The following is a 14,948-nucleotide window of genomic DNA, read 5'->3' as shown; positions in this document are numbered from 1 at the left end:
AGATTCTGTCCAGGGTGTCCACATTCACTCAAAGAGGACAAATATCCTTCCAGGTCTCTTTTGAGACTGTGATCACCCTGAGAATTTTAAATGCAGGTTAGGAGGCACTTATGCTTGGGAATAAAGGGTCACCTATGGCCCTCTCAGGCCAGCCCCACCATTGGGAATGTGGAGATGACCCCATCCTGTGGGTGCTCACTCTCAGGCAGCAGCTGCCTAGCATGAGAGGCAGCTGACAAACGGCATCTTTTGGGCAGGGGATGCAGCAGCACCCCCACCACTAGGGTCCAAAAGGAAGCTCTGAGCATGCGCCCTGAATTCCATGCTGGGGAAATCAGGGTCACGTTTTCACTTAAAAAACTGTATCTCTAGCTAATGGGATGATTTCTATTCCAGTGCCAAGAATATTAATTTGACACCTGCAAATTCTTTCTGACAATGATAGAATGATAATGTCTACAGAAGCAGGTGGTACTAAGGAAACAGCCACTTATCCTGAGTAACGGAGAGCAGAGACAATGGAAGATGCCAAAGGGTGTGGTCTACCGAGCTGTCACTTGGGCAGAACTGAGGAACATGGCAGATGAGACATGCCAGCTAGGCTATGTGCCAGTGGGGCTGTGGAACACAGTGGAGGCAGAGGTAGGCCTCTGAACTCTGCCTTCTCCATGCCTGGCTCTTGCATCATTAACACCTGGGTACATCCTATCCCCTGAGACCAGTGACTCTAAGCCAGAGTGAGGAGTATGTGGGCTAATCACAGCCATCGTATGAGAGACCGACCTTTGCAACAGAGGTAACAAATGGAAGGTCCTAAATATACAGCTTCTATAATCAATAGGAAAAGTGAACAAAAGATTTGAGGGCTAAAGGGGGGGTGGTTATTTTATTTTTTGAACTCAGGGGCACTCAAGTCACATCCCCAGCCCTATTTTGTATTTTATTTAGAGACAGGGTCTCACTGAGTTGCTTAGTGCCTCACTGTTGCTGAGGCTGGCTTTGAACTTGTGAGCCTCCTGTCTCAGCTTCCCTAGCCTCTGGGATTATAGGTGTGTGCCACGGCGCCTGGCGTTTTGTTTACACACACACACATCCACCCCTCCTCACCAAGTTGGGACCTTTTCTTAAGAACTTCCAGGACAAGAGAAAAAAGCCAGAAAACCTCCTGGAGAAATCTAGAGGAAATGGGGACGCTACAACTCCATCCAGGCTCCCCATCTCCCCAGCTGGTTCTGCACTGGATGACAGACTAGTCCTGGTCATAAGCAATCAAAGGGGGACAGGCTTTGGAGTCAAACAGACCTGGCTTTGAACTTGGCTTCAAGAACTTCCTGTGTAAGTTATTTACCCTTCCTAGGCCTTAGTTTTTTTTTTTTTTTTTGGCGGGCCAGGTAAGGGGATTGAACTCAGGGGCACTTGACCACTAAGCCACAACCCCAGCCCCATTTTTTTTTTTTTTTTTTTTTGTATTTTATTTAGAGACAGGGTCAATGAGTTGCTCAGCACCTTGCTGTTGTTGAGGCTGGCTTTGAATTTGTGATCCTCCTGTCTCAGCCTCCTGAGCTGCAGTGATTATAGGCATGCGCCACCATGCCTGGCTGTTTTTTGTTTTTTATGTACCTTTATTTTATTTATTTTTCTGTGGTGCTGAGGATGGAACCCAAAGCCTCACATGTGCTAGGCAAGAGCTCTACCACTGAGTTATAACCCCAGCTCCAAGCCTTAGTTTTATTTATTTATTTGTTTGTTTATTTTAAAGTTATAGTTGGACACAAAACCTTTATTTATTTATTTTTATGTGGTGCTAAGGATGGAATCCAGGGCCTTGCACGTGCTAGACGAGTGCTCTACCGCTGAGCCACAACCCCAGCCCCAGGCCTTAGTTTTTTGACCTGTCCAATGAAAATAACAGAACTCTCACAGGATTTTTGTGAGGGCTCTTGAGCTACTACAACACAAGGGTCTGACATGGTTCTTGAACCTCAAGGAGCTCCAATTTGAGATAAAAGCTGTGCATAAAGACATTTGGAAAAACCCACCAGAGAACACTTTCCATATATCTTTCAAGGGAAGTCCTAGGAGAAAAGGACTTTGTCTTATCTGTGGCTGTACTCCCATTGCCAAGGGTCCACAGAGTCAGTGAGGCTGGTGATATTTAGGAAAGGTATTCTGGAGAAGAACCAGGATGTGGCAGAATCATGACTCACCAATGATTATCAAGGTCCCCAAATTTGTCCTCCAGAGATAGGAAAGAGAGACTCTTCCTTCCTGTCACAGCATCTCCTCAACTGTCCCCAAGAGCAGCTTCAATCCTCCTCCCATGAGGCCCACAAGATGTGCCCCAAAGCCCTGACAACATTTGGCACTTCAGCAAATCCACTTTCCATTGCCACAACCTGAACAGAGCAGTTTAATGGGATGCATCCACCCCCCCAAGCCTCTCTCCCCGCCTCTGAATGCACAAGCACAAGAAAGCCAATTTCAAGCAAAGGAAGCTGGATGGGATTAAACAACTCAATTTAAAGGACTGAAAACTCAGCTGCTTCCAGTGAAGTCCCAGCAAAGCACCAATCAGCAGCTCTCCTCGTCTTTTCTTACTGAAAGGAGGGCCTGGCTCTGCAGTGAGTCACTCCTAGTTTGCAGGCAGAACTGGGCCGTGTCCACCTGGGCCGGGTACTGCAGGGCGGCAGTGCAGGGGGGAGAGCAAAGGATGTGTGTCGGGGTGGGCAAGCAGAAAAGGCCAGGGACACTCACAGACCATCTGTTTGGGATTTTTCTGGAAATGCAGAGAACCTCAGAGGATCTATAAGATGATACCTGTCTGTCTGCTTCTTTCTTTGGTCTAGATTCAGGAAAGTAAATTCAGGCTGCAGAACAGCTGCCCAGGCCCCATGCAAGCCTGTACCAGCCCAAGGAAACCTGAGCCGCCTCACTGCAAGTATCTGTAGCAATGCCCTTCTTCCTTCCACCCCCCAGCCCCAACCTGTCCACTCCCACATTCTTACTGGGCAGTGTGGGCAGGCAGGTCTATTGATGCATACATTTATTGCTGCATGGAGACACGGTGCTGCCTATTGCCCACAGCAACTTAGAGCCCAGAAGAGGAAAAGACAGGGAAAAGTCAGCTCAGACCATCAGCATCCTGAAGAGCTGATATGGAAGAATGGGATGCTGCTTGTGCAAATGGGTGTCCAACTACAAGTCCTGCCTCTTGGCTGGGAGGCAGGGGAGCCCTGAAAAGAATTACTCTGTCCTGACTCCACGGGAAGAGTGAGTGGGGTAATGTTGAGCAGCTGGAGAGCTACAGATGACAGAGGACCCTGGGGCACCCTGTTCCCCGGGCCAGCCTCTGCTTGCTGGTCCTTTCAGAGACCAGGGGGTTGCTCCTGCAGCCTGGAATTGGGGCTAGCCTTTCCCTATCACACCAGCAGCACCTGGTGTCCCCAACAAAGCAAGGCTTAAGGGACCAATTAAAACTGGAGTCAAAGTAGAGTGCAGCCGAACAACTAATGCGCACACTCAGCATGTGGCATCTTACACAGGTCACTTTTTTCTCATACACCAGGTACTGTCACTACCCTCACTGGACACTGATAGGGAAGAAGGCTCACAGATGTTAAGTGTGGGCAGCAAAGCAGGGCCAGACCTTGCCCCCAGGGAGCCTGACCCTACAGCCAGGGTCCCTGCCACTAATCACCTCCCAGAGAAGACATATCAACTCCTAAGAGTATGCAAACTCACCTTCTCCCTGAAATCTGTCCCAGAGTACTCCAGAAAGGCCTACAGAAGCGTCCTTACTGACAAAGCCCAGCACACTAAGCACAGCTTTACCTCTAAGTCAATTTTTTGGTGTTGATTTGAGAGCACAACATCAACCAAACAAGAACATCATAGCTGTTTGACCCCCACGTCATCAAAAAAGAAAGCTGGTGTTTGTGACTTACCTCATCAGACTCATCCGATAACGTCTGAAGTAGGATGGGGAAGAGGCTGTCTGTGTGTCGAAACATCTGGAGAGCAAAAAAGGGGTCACTGCTGAGGTCTCCGTTTGCTCCAGAACTGAGCTTGGTTCAGATAGCATCCTGGGGCCTGCAGAGACCACCTCCCTCCACCCAAGGCAACGAGGGTTCCTCATGCCATCTTTCACTCTTGTGCTCACCAGGGTTTTTCCAGAAGTGCAATGACCCAAACCCTCCCAAGCATGGGGAGGCTCTTGAAAACCAAGGTGGACTTGGAAGGAACTCCCTGGTAGGGAGCTGCCTCCTGGAGGGCTGGCTGGGCTCACCTTGCGGGGGGTCTTGATGTAGAGATGGTAGAGCCACTTCAGAACAGCAATCCTGGTCATCATCCCAATGGCCATGTCACTAAGGTGGCAGTTCAGAACCTGTACAATCCCATCAAGGTGCAGGGTCACCGGGGCCCTGTCAGTGCTGAGGGCAAAAACCAGGAGAGAAAACCAAGTGAAGCTCATGTTGTCTTATACTCCTGTGTCATAGCATTCCCCTGGGCCTGCAGAGTCAGGACCACACATCCTACCCCACTGCCTGGGACACAGAAGGCAGCCCCAAGCAGAGACCAAGACATCATCACTTGCCTTGGTGATGGGGGCTCCTAGGGGCCTTGCTTTTCTCTCTCCACTTCCTTCTGTTCCTGAGGAGTATGGAGCTTATGGCTCGCTGGAGCTCTGCTACCCACATGTGGGAAGGGAGGCTGGCCTCCTGGGCTCCGGCTCACCTTCCCTTCCTTTTTCTAGTTCTAGCCTGGCTTGTACATGAAGCTGGTCCCCATTGGATTCTGGGCTGACTGGCCAGTTAATGACCTGAACTGTTTGGCACCTCAGATGTTTTGCTGATGATGCAAAACCCCCGTGTCCAAACGGTACAAGGGAGGGCCCCATAACACCCCTTGATATCCAACAAGCCCTTCATTGGGAACACGGTTTCCTGATTGAGTACAAGGACTATGGCTTGTCCTCTTACCACAACTGCATCTGGCACAGATCTGCCTGGTGCAGAAGCCTTGAGTTGCCTCTGAAATGGAAATGCTCTCTTTTGAGTAGGGGAAGAGGTGACACAGAGTCTCTGCCTGAGATACAAGAGGACTCAGAATGTGTCCACTCGGGTACAGGAAGCCCCCTAGCTCCCATGGACCGAATCCTTGCTGGTCTCCATTTAAAGAAAAGTCCTACCAAGCACCCAAGAGGTGGCTGAGCACTGCTGGGAGACAGAGTTAGCTCTGCCCAAAGCATGGCTCCCTGCAGAAGGTGGGTTTTCAGGGTGGGCACAGCACAGGTAGGAAACCTTAGGGGCAAGGGGGCTCCCTTCCTCCTGATGCCCTGCACCACGTTTACCAAAAGTGACATGACAATGCTGGTCATTTCCTGGGGACTGGGGCCAGGCAGTTCCAGTGCCCATCTATACAAAATGGTCTTTCGTGGCATTTCCAGGCTGCTCAATTATTCATTTGCACCGGGAACTTGATGGCTGTGCTTTCCTCATTCGCCTGCAGCCTCTCCGAGGCTCATGTGATGTGAGCTCCTACAGGGTAGGATTCTGAGCTCTGCAACGGCTAGGCAGAATTGCTATTTAATACAATCTGATGACCCCCCAGAGCCTGTTTCAGGGGTGAGAATGGAGCCTCTGTGATTTCCTCAGGAGTCATGTGGCTGGAAATTCCTAGTGTCAACTGAGGATATCAAAACATCTAAATGCTGTGGCAGCCTAAGACACAGGGAAAGCAAAGTGCAGACGGGTCCAGGGCGGCAGGCGCAGGCCCGTATTTGATCTCTTGTGCTCACTGTCCAAGATACACAAGGTGAGCCACAGACGGGATTCTACATTTTCTAGTTTTAAATTGAAAAGGAGTTGGCATGGTGGCACACACCTGTAATCCCAGCAGCCTGGGAGGGTGAGGCAGGAGGATCACAAGTTCAAAACCAGCTTCAGAGAAAACTCTTCAAAACTTAAGAGAAAGGCCCCATACCCAAAAAATAAAATTAAAAATAAAGCTGGGGCAGGGGGATGCGCTGGGGATGTGGCTATGGTTAAGCACCCCTGGGTTCAATCCTTGGTACCAAAAACAAAACAATAAATATCAAAGGAAAAAGAAACAGGTGAAACTAATTTTAACTAACCCAATATATCCAAATTATTAGCATTTCAACATACAATCAATATAATGAACATAAAGATTACTAATGAGACACCTCAGGTTGTTCTTGGTGTCCTCATCTTTGATATCCAGTGGCATTTTCTGCTCACAACCCATCCCAGATTGGACCAGCTACATATCAGGTGCTCTGCAGCCATGTGGCCGCCACCCTGGCCAGCACAGCAATCCCACCAGGGCTTCCTCAGCATTTCCTTATCAGCTCTGATAAGTTCCTGATGGTCAGCCCCTCTCCCTTTGCTTATGGCCAGCACTCCCTGTCTTATCTCCAGGTCTCTCTTTCCCTAGTGGGGCTGGTGTCCTACAGAGCTCCTTCCTGTGTGTCCCCTTGGGCTTAGCTCTTCTCCTGGGGCCGGAATCTCATGGATAGAGCAGCACTGTCTCGGAGGCAGAGACACTCACAGCAACTTAGGGCTTCACACAACGTGAGGGAGACCACCCCCACTTAGCCTTTCCTTTCTGGACCCTGCGCCTTGAGGCAAGGCTAGTGGCTTTCTAGCAGGAGCCATTGAAGGTTGCTGCTACATGGTGTCCAGGTGTCAGGAGTACCCTGTTCCTGGAAGACCACTGCCACATCTTAGCAGAACTAGCCCCCTGGAGGAAGGCCTTGTAAGTTTTATTTACCTGGGGGATTCAGAACTGCAGGGGTCTAGCAATGGCCTTGCCCTAGAGCTGCTGGCGGGGACAAGGCCAGGCTCCACACCCCACCCCCACCCCCACCCCCAGGCAGGTCAGTGGTTGTATAACCTTGGAGCTGGGGGGAGTAAGGGCTTTGGTAACAGGCATGGTAATGACCAACATTCTGTGCAGCACTTTATCTGCAAGCCCCATGTTGTTCTCTCTGCAGCCCTATGGCTAAGTCATGTTACTTCCACTCTGGGGATAAGGGAACTGAAGCACAGACATTAGGTGACCTGGCCAAGGTTACATAGCCAAGAAATGGTGGTGCCAGCAATTTGAATCTGAGTAGTCTGACTCCAGAGAGGACCTACCCACCACATGGCACTATCTTCTAGCAGGGGTGGCAGGCTCAGGAGATCATGGCACCGTCACCCTCAATCATATCTAGGGAGGGACAGATAAAAGCAGCTCCAGTGCACACAGTCCTTCTTTGGCCAGGGAAGACCTGGTAGCACCTGGTGTTGGGGGAAGAAGTTCATCTCACACTTTCCAGTGTAATTTCTTGCTGGAAGGGCAGTCAAAGGTTCCATGTGGGGAGAAAGGCAGAGCTCCAACTACTGGTAGACCTGAGATGCTTCTAGCCAGCCATGGTGGCATCTCTTTCAGGTGGCATTGTGTCAGGGCCACATAATAAAGGAAGGACTTCATGGAGCCATGTGTGAACTGGCAGAACTGTATGTACTGACATTCTAGGACTTTCCCCACAGCAAATGCCGACCACAGCACACCTCCCTGGGTAGGGGTGTCTTTGGACTGATAGTGAGACAGGTATTGTCCTCAATCCACAAGAACTTTAAAACTAAAAGGGACCTCACAGTTGATGCAACTCAATCCTTCAGTGCACCGATGAGCAAACCTGGGTGCAGAGGCCAGAGACTGGCCAAGGCCAAAAGGCTAAGTACTAAGAGCTCATTCCTGTGGCTGGAGACATCCTCCCTGGGTCTCTTCCCTTGGCTAATTAAAGATGAAGGTCTGGAGAAGCAGGTGACTGACTGGGCTGAGACTGATCTCAGGGAAAGGGTGGATCAGGATCCCAAATGCCCTTGAGCAGGCAGCTGCTCCACTGGGCGGGGCTGGCTCCTGAGCTCTGCGCAAACTCAGGGGGGAACACAGGGTATTGTGCTCAGCTCCTCTCTGCTCGGCTGAAGTCAGATGTGGCACCCTCCGCCCTGGCTAACCTTACCCATCAAGAACAGAAGGGAGCTCAGGCAAGGTTTAAAATACATCTCTACATCGGTTCCAAAAAGTCTAGACAAGCCACTCCTGGGGGCTTCTGAGTTATTTCAAGGTGTCTGCAAAACCCCATTTTCACCAAGCATTTTCTCATAAAGCATCTCATAATGAGTGTCTTACACACATATGCACTACAATTTCCAAGCACATGGTGCTGCTTAAAATACAGACTTCCCAAATAATGCTTCTGATAGTACCAATGAATAATAATCTGTCCCCATGGTTCTCACTGGGAGACACCACTTTATCTCTGTAATGGCTCACTTTTTATGGTACATGTGTTACATCTCTAATCAAATTAGAAAACAGACAAATCTAAAAACAGAGTTGTTTCTGAATTCGAAGTTGCCTTTTTTAAATACACGATCATCATGTAATTTTTTCAATCAGTAGCTACTTAAAGTTGAGAAGCACGGACTCCTAGGTCTTTCTGGTTGCTTACACATAGGGCAATCAGCTCTACCAGGAGAACTGTATTGAATATCACTGATGACACCATGGCCCTTGGCAAACCCTGGCTGCTAGAGGGAATACTGTTCACGCGGCAACACCTGTTCAAGAGCCCCTGTCAAGTGAGTCAGGGAGGCAAACTTGAAACACTTCTGGAACTCTCTAACCATGACTAACAAAGCTAACTGCAGGGAATTTGGAGCTAGACAAACCCGGCTAGCATTTCAACTTAGTCACTAACTAGCTGATTGGCTTTGGGCAAGAAGTCAATCTCTCTGGCTGTCTCCTTATTTGTATAAAGGGGATAAAAGTGTAGCCAAGACTCTCTACCATGGCTCAGACAGTGTTGCTGCCACAAGATCTCCTTCCACCAGGAGTCAGAAAGTGCTAGAGAACTGGTTCTAGCTTTTTTGTGTGCCAGGTGCTGCTCCTTGCTTCTCACTGACTTCAACTCATTTATACCTCATACTCCTGCGGCTCACCACCCCGAGCTCTCCCAGGAGGAGTGTGCCCAGCGTGCAGAAAGACAGTGGCGGCAACTCCTCTCTCTACCCTTGCCTTCGCTTCAAGCATGCTTCCTCCATCTTGTTTCTTCTCTTCTGACCCTCCCCAGGGAGGTCAGTTTTCAACTTTCTGTGAACTTCCCTTGCTTTGGAGGATGGAGGATCTGAATCCTCTAACTGGAGATAAGGCAGCTGTTTCCCCAGACCGAAAGCAACTCCATCACCCACTACTTCTCCCAGGTGACTAGGCTTGGGACTCCAGGGCTTTTGCAGCGTCCCAGGAGAGAGGGCAGATGAGGACAAGGGAGGAGGCTCATGGTCTCAAGTTGATCTGGTGATTTCTCTCTGTGTTTTAGTCCAAGTGAGGAATCCCTTTTTTCTTTTCTAATCTGGGGTATAGGGACTGTCTTCAAGGAGATTCCTGAGCCCCTGAAAGAGGGTTCAGTTTTGGATGTACATTTTTAAAGGAAGGGGATCCACAACCTTCACTGGACTCTCCTAGGGCCCAAAACCACGAAGACTGAGGACCATCACATTGCTGGCAGTTTTTTGCCAGGCAGAAATGCCTTCTGCTCCTGGAGGAGTCTGCACTCTGGCTGCTGCCCTCGGCTGGCGAGAACTGAGTGTAACTGGCAATAGCAGGTGGTGCTCAGGCAAGCGACGCACCTGGACAGTGGCAGTGTGAGTTCTGTTTTGTGTCACTCTGGGCGGTGCCGTTCTGCCCAAGCTCGGTCTCCTTTGGCAGTGTCACTGGGGGAAGGCGGTAGGCCTGAGCCCCCAGCTCTGGTTTCACACCTAGCAGGGTTGCTCTCCTCGTAGCATGGCCGGTGGCTCAGAGAGCACTGCTGCCACCACAGGAGTCAGAAGTGCTAGATGGCTGATTCTTGATTCTTTTTTGTTTTGTTTTATTTATTTATTAGTTGTAGGTGGACACAATACCTTTATTTTATTTATTTATTTTTATGTGGTGATGAGGATTGAACCCAGGGCCTCATGCGTTCGAGGCAAGCACTCTGCCACTGAGCCCCAGCCCCAGGCCCTAAATGACTGATTCTTGGTCTGTTTTTTTTTTTTTTTTTTTTATGTTAAAGGGGTAGGATTCAGCAGAGGCTCCTGAATGACAGGTATAAACCCAAATGGGGCTCCAATTAGGTGGTTCCTGCCTAAGCACAGGAGTGAAGGCCTCCTGTAGGCTTGTCCCAGCAAGGGCAGCACGGGTTCCCATGCGAGGCTGCAGAGGGTCATGCCACCTTCACAGTCCATCAGTTATGCCACCTCTGCCTCTCCTTCCCCTCCCCCTACATCTTACCACCACTCCCTCAAAATGTGACAATCTGTGTAGCCCAGATTAAAGTGACAAGCCTACAATAGGCTTTTCTAATGCTAGAGTGAGCTTCTAAATCCTAGATCTGAACCTGTCACTCCAACTTACAACACTGCCTCTCACAGCCTCTAAGACCAAAGCCGAACCCTCTGCAGGACTCTTGGGTCTCCTACATCTTTGCCCATACCTCTACCCTGAGCTCCAGAATCCAGCCACCTTTCCAACCTCTCCTGGGGATGCTCAGAGCCACCTAGAACAGAGTACTGGACCACCCCACTCACACCTGCTCTCCCAGCCCAACTTGGAAGTAAACTAGGATATCCTGAGTTTGGCCCAAGCTAAACACCTAAAAATTATTCTTCCCTCACCACTCTCCTTCTATTCCATTTCATCCATCAGCAAATTCTGGAAATTCCACCTTCAAATACTGCCCTCTTCTCAGTCTAAGCCACTGCTCCTTCACATCCATGTGAATGTGGTGGTTCCGCAGCCCATCTATGGCCCACCTGAACCCTAGCTAAAGTCCATTGTCTACATTGTAGCTCCTATTCTCCCACTCCTTCCTGTCCTTAAAATAGAGATAATGTTTCTGACCCTGGAATCCAAATATAAGCAAAATCAAAGCGATCCAACATAGGATATAGCACAGGGCTGGGCGTCAGAAACACTTGCTGGGTTCACTGCCATGAGCCTCCTCATGCCTCAGCATGATTTGTCTTCCCAACACCATCTGCATTTGCTCCCTTTTCTGGTAACTTCCTGGCTACTTGTTTGCCTCAAGTTCAGGGGCACCTCCAGTGGCCTTTCTTTATCTTAGAATTTGTGGGGTTGTGCACAGGCAGGTGCTCTGGAAATGCATGACAACTAGAATCGAGTGAATGACCAGTATCTCCCAACCTGCTGTCCACTATGGGAGAGGCCGTAGGGGAGAGGCCGTAGGGGTGCAAGTTTATAATCAGTACGTGTGTTCTTGGAAAACATGCTCAGGTCCTCAGAGATCAAAATAAATTAAAAAATAAAATAAAAGAAGGGAAAATTCAAAGGATCTTGGGTTTAAGTGCCTATTTTCTCTTCATTAGTGACTGACTCCCCAGACCAGATTCAACACCACATTCAGAGGAAGAAACGCATACCCAGTCCGGCCACCCAAAGAAATAGTGATGGGAGCAGGTCCAGGAGACCAAGATCAGGACAAAAAGTGATAGTTCCTTCCACAGAGGATCTCATATCCTATAGGGAGAAGTAGAATTGGCAAGAAGGCAAATATTTTGCTGCTTGGCTGCACTGCCCCCTTGTGGAAGGCTGGGCTATGACAGTACCCTGGGAGCTCTGAGGACAGTTCTTGGCCTATAGTCTAACCAGTAGCCTTGGGGCCCACACCTGCCTATGCCCAGATTGTTATCCAAAAGATTTCCGCTCATTGGTCTTGTCAACTTCTGGAAAAGCAAAAGGTGCTGGGAAGAGGCACCTGCAAGTGTCCCACTGCTGGCACCATATGCATAAGCTGTACTTTTAAAATCTGCAGTTTTTGACACCAAATAGCTTCTAATTCCTCACTGAAGACTATCTGTCCATAGGAATTGGGTAGGGTGGGCTCGCCCAGTGTCCTTCAGGTCCCCTCACTGACTAGCTCCTGTGTGGACACGGTGCCCCCAAAATTCTGGCCTTAGGCATTTTGCCTTGGGTCTTCACTATAGTCTCTTGCATCCAGGAAAGATGTAGGCCTCTTGCTTTCCACAAACACTTCTGGCTGGAACAGGTCACTTACCAGGCTGAAGGGAAGACACTGATGCTGCTACTGAAGCTGGAGTCACAGGAACTATCTGGACCTCCTGGGACAGGAAGAGGAACAAGATGACATGAAAGGCTGTTTGTTCTTTTGAAGAAATTAGATCTTGGTTACAGGGACACTCAAGATGTTCCTCTCCAGCCCCACATACTGATTCAGGCTCCTGAAAAGGAGCGGGGCTCTGGAGTGATGAAGACCCAAGCCTACTCACTCCCCACAGCTCTTGGAATAGTACTCAGACCTGTAAGCTTCTAGGAACAGAGAACTTACAAGGAGGGGAAACCAGGGCTAAACACAGTATTTTAGAAGGGAGTGCTGGCCTGAGAGCAATGGATGTTAAATGACTTTTGGATACTTCACATCCCTAGCCATCAGGGAATTCAAATCAAGTTCACAATGAGATACCACTTTACTCTCACTAGTATTGCTAAAATAAAAAAGAAAGATAATAATAACAAGTGTTGGTGAGAATGTGGAGAACTAGAAACCCTTACACATTGCTAGAGAGGCTAGAGAATGATGCAGTTTCTTTGGGAAACAGCCTGGCAGTTCCTCAAAAAGCTAAACATAAAGTTGCCATGTGAACCAGCAATTTCACTCCTACATATACTCCAAGACACAGAAGCTTGTACTTTATGTTCACTGCAGCATTATCTACAATAGTCAAAGAATGGAAACAACCCAAATGCCTATCAACTGGTGAATAGATAAATAAAATGAAGTATTACTCAGTAGTAAAAAGGAATGAAGTTATTGATACATGTCATAACATGGATGAACTTGGAAAACACTATTCTAAGTGAAAGATCACACCCTATGATTCCATTTAAAGGAAATGTCCAGAATAGGCATCAATAAAGTGGGACTGATAACATCTACACTGCCTGATCTAGATCCTATTATCTATTTTCCTAATTGGGGAATTTTGGTAGCAGACTCCACTACACACCTAACTTGAATATAACCACTTTTCTCACATCGACACCTTTGAGGTATGGGTCAGTTATTTGCAGAATGTCTCTCTGATTGCTTTTTTCTCATGTTTCCTGAGTGGACTAAAGTTAGTCATTTCTTCTAAAGAATGCTGTGGAAATTCTGGACCTACAGTGCAGCCTATCAGGGGCCACATGGTGTCTCTCTGACCTATTTCACTGTTGAGGCTGACTGATCACTGGATGGAGGCAGTGTCTGCTGGGGTTCTCCCTGTGAAGTCACTTTTTTTTTCTTTATAATTAGTATGTATCTTGGGGAAGATAATTGAAATCAGACAAATGCCCTGCGTTTCCCTCAAACATCCTTCCACCAATTGATTGTAGCATCAATTGGTGGAGCCTGCCTATAACAAATACCAGTGTAGCATTGCCCAATGTGGTTTCTGTTTTCCTTTTATTAAGTGGGATTCTTCTGTTAGGAAGATCCCTTCTCTACCATTCATCCATTCACTTATTTATTTATATCATTATGGATCCACTGATATTTATTCAGTTCAACTATAAGGAAAAACTACCTTTATATTGTTGTTGAAATGACAAGCCTTGGTCTCTTAAAATAATACAAAATAAAATATATTCTAAAAAGTCCAAACAAATCAAAGCTCTAAGCAATGCCACTCTAGGAGTGGGCCATGGTTCTTCTTCTTTAGTAAAGGGGGCCTTTATTTTTAAAATAGAAGAGGTCTGCACTGCCACCTGCCCAGAGGTACTCTGGGGATATGGCTCAGGTGGAAGGGGCTTGATTTGCTGGACCAGGGCCTGGGAAGGTAAAACAGCAGCCGGGGCTCTCAGCCCCTGCAGGCTCGCCCCGTCTTACAGGAACACTCACATTCACAGGTAAAGTCACAGGACGTCAGAGCCGAGCCCTGATCCACTCGAACTGCCTGGGCATTTTGCTCATTCAGCTCTCCATGGTTCCTTCCACACGAGGTCTCCCTGTTGAATGGGACTGCTGAGGGCAAGGCTCAGTCACTGTATTTGAACAGCTATTGTCACGCTGCTACCAACTCATATGGGCTTCCAGAAAGGAAAGAGCAGTCACTCCCTCAAAGCCTCACCCCGAGATACCAGCCATCTTTTCAATGTTGGCAAATTGAGGAGCAAGAAGGAAACCTTGCTTCCCTTTGAAATCCTCATTCCCACTCCCACGGAGCATCTCCTTTGCCCTTCTGTATTAATCCCTGCCTAAGAGAGCTGCAGAATGACACTGTGCTTATGAGGAGGGCTCCTGAGCCCCTCTGCCTGGGTTTGGGCCCTGGCTGCCGTGAAGATAGCTGTGATCCTGGGCAAGCTGCCTGACCTTGCCTCCCCTTCTTCCCCTGCACACTGAGGGCAATAAGGACAATGACAGTACCCATACCATGGGCTTGTTAGGACAGTAAAGGAGCCAACATCTGTCAGGTGTTTAAAATGGTTCCCGCACATCCTAAAAGCTAGGAAGCACTTGTTACATGAAGGAAAGGTGGGTCTGGCATGGGCTTTCACATTCCTCTCCCACTGCGTTTTCTCTTCCTGATTTAGAGGAGCTATTTCTTGTGTTGGAGATTGACCCCGACAGTGAAATGCATTGTCAACATACTCTCCTGAGCTGCAGCTTTTTGGGGTTTTATATGTTTAAATATGCTGATAACTTTTGCTTGTGGGTCTTGTTCAAGAATTTATTTTTTTTAAATACTTTTTAAAATATAGTTTTTAGTTGTATATGGACACAATGCCTTTATTTGTTTTTTTGTGGTGCTGAGGATCGAACCCAGTGCCTCACATGTGCTAGGTAAGTGCTCTACCATTGAGCTAGAGCCCCAGCCCCA

General features: G+C 48.3%; 1 protein-coding gene across 1 annotated transcript in view; it reads right to left on the bottom strand.

Moving 5' to 3' along the window:
• VAC14 (VAC14 component of PIKFYVE complex) overlaps positions 1–14,948 on the bottom strand; it is a 103,258-nt gene that overhangs the window by 61,984 nt on the left and 26,326 nt on the right. Inside the window, exons 10-12 of the mRNA XM_081273370.1 lie at positions 12,128–12,191; positions 4,286–4,430; positions 3,945–4,010 (exon numbers count right to left, since the gene is read on the bottom strand). Coding sequence (XP_081129496.1) covers positions 3,945–4,010; positions 4,286–4,430; positions 12,128–12,191 — 275 coding nt within the window. The remainder of the gene's footprint in view (positions 1–3,944; positions 4,011–4,285; positions 4,431–12,127; positions 12,192–14,948) is intronic.

The sequence above is a fragment of the Spermophilus citellus genome (assembly GCF_964194105.1).
Source record: "Spermophilus citellus genome assembly, chromosome: 18".
Taxonomy (NCBI): Eukaryota; Metazoa; Chordata; class Mammalia; order Rodentia; family Sciuridae; genus Spermophilus; species Spermophilus citellus.
This window is presented reverse-complemented; position numbering and strand designations above follow the sequence as displayed.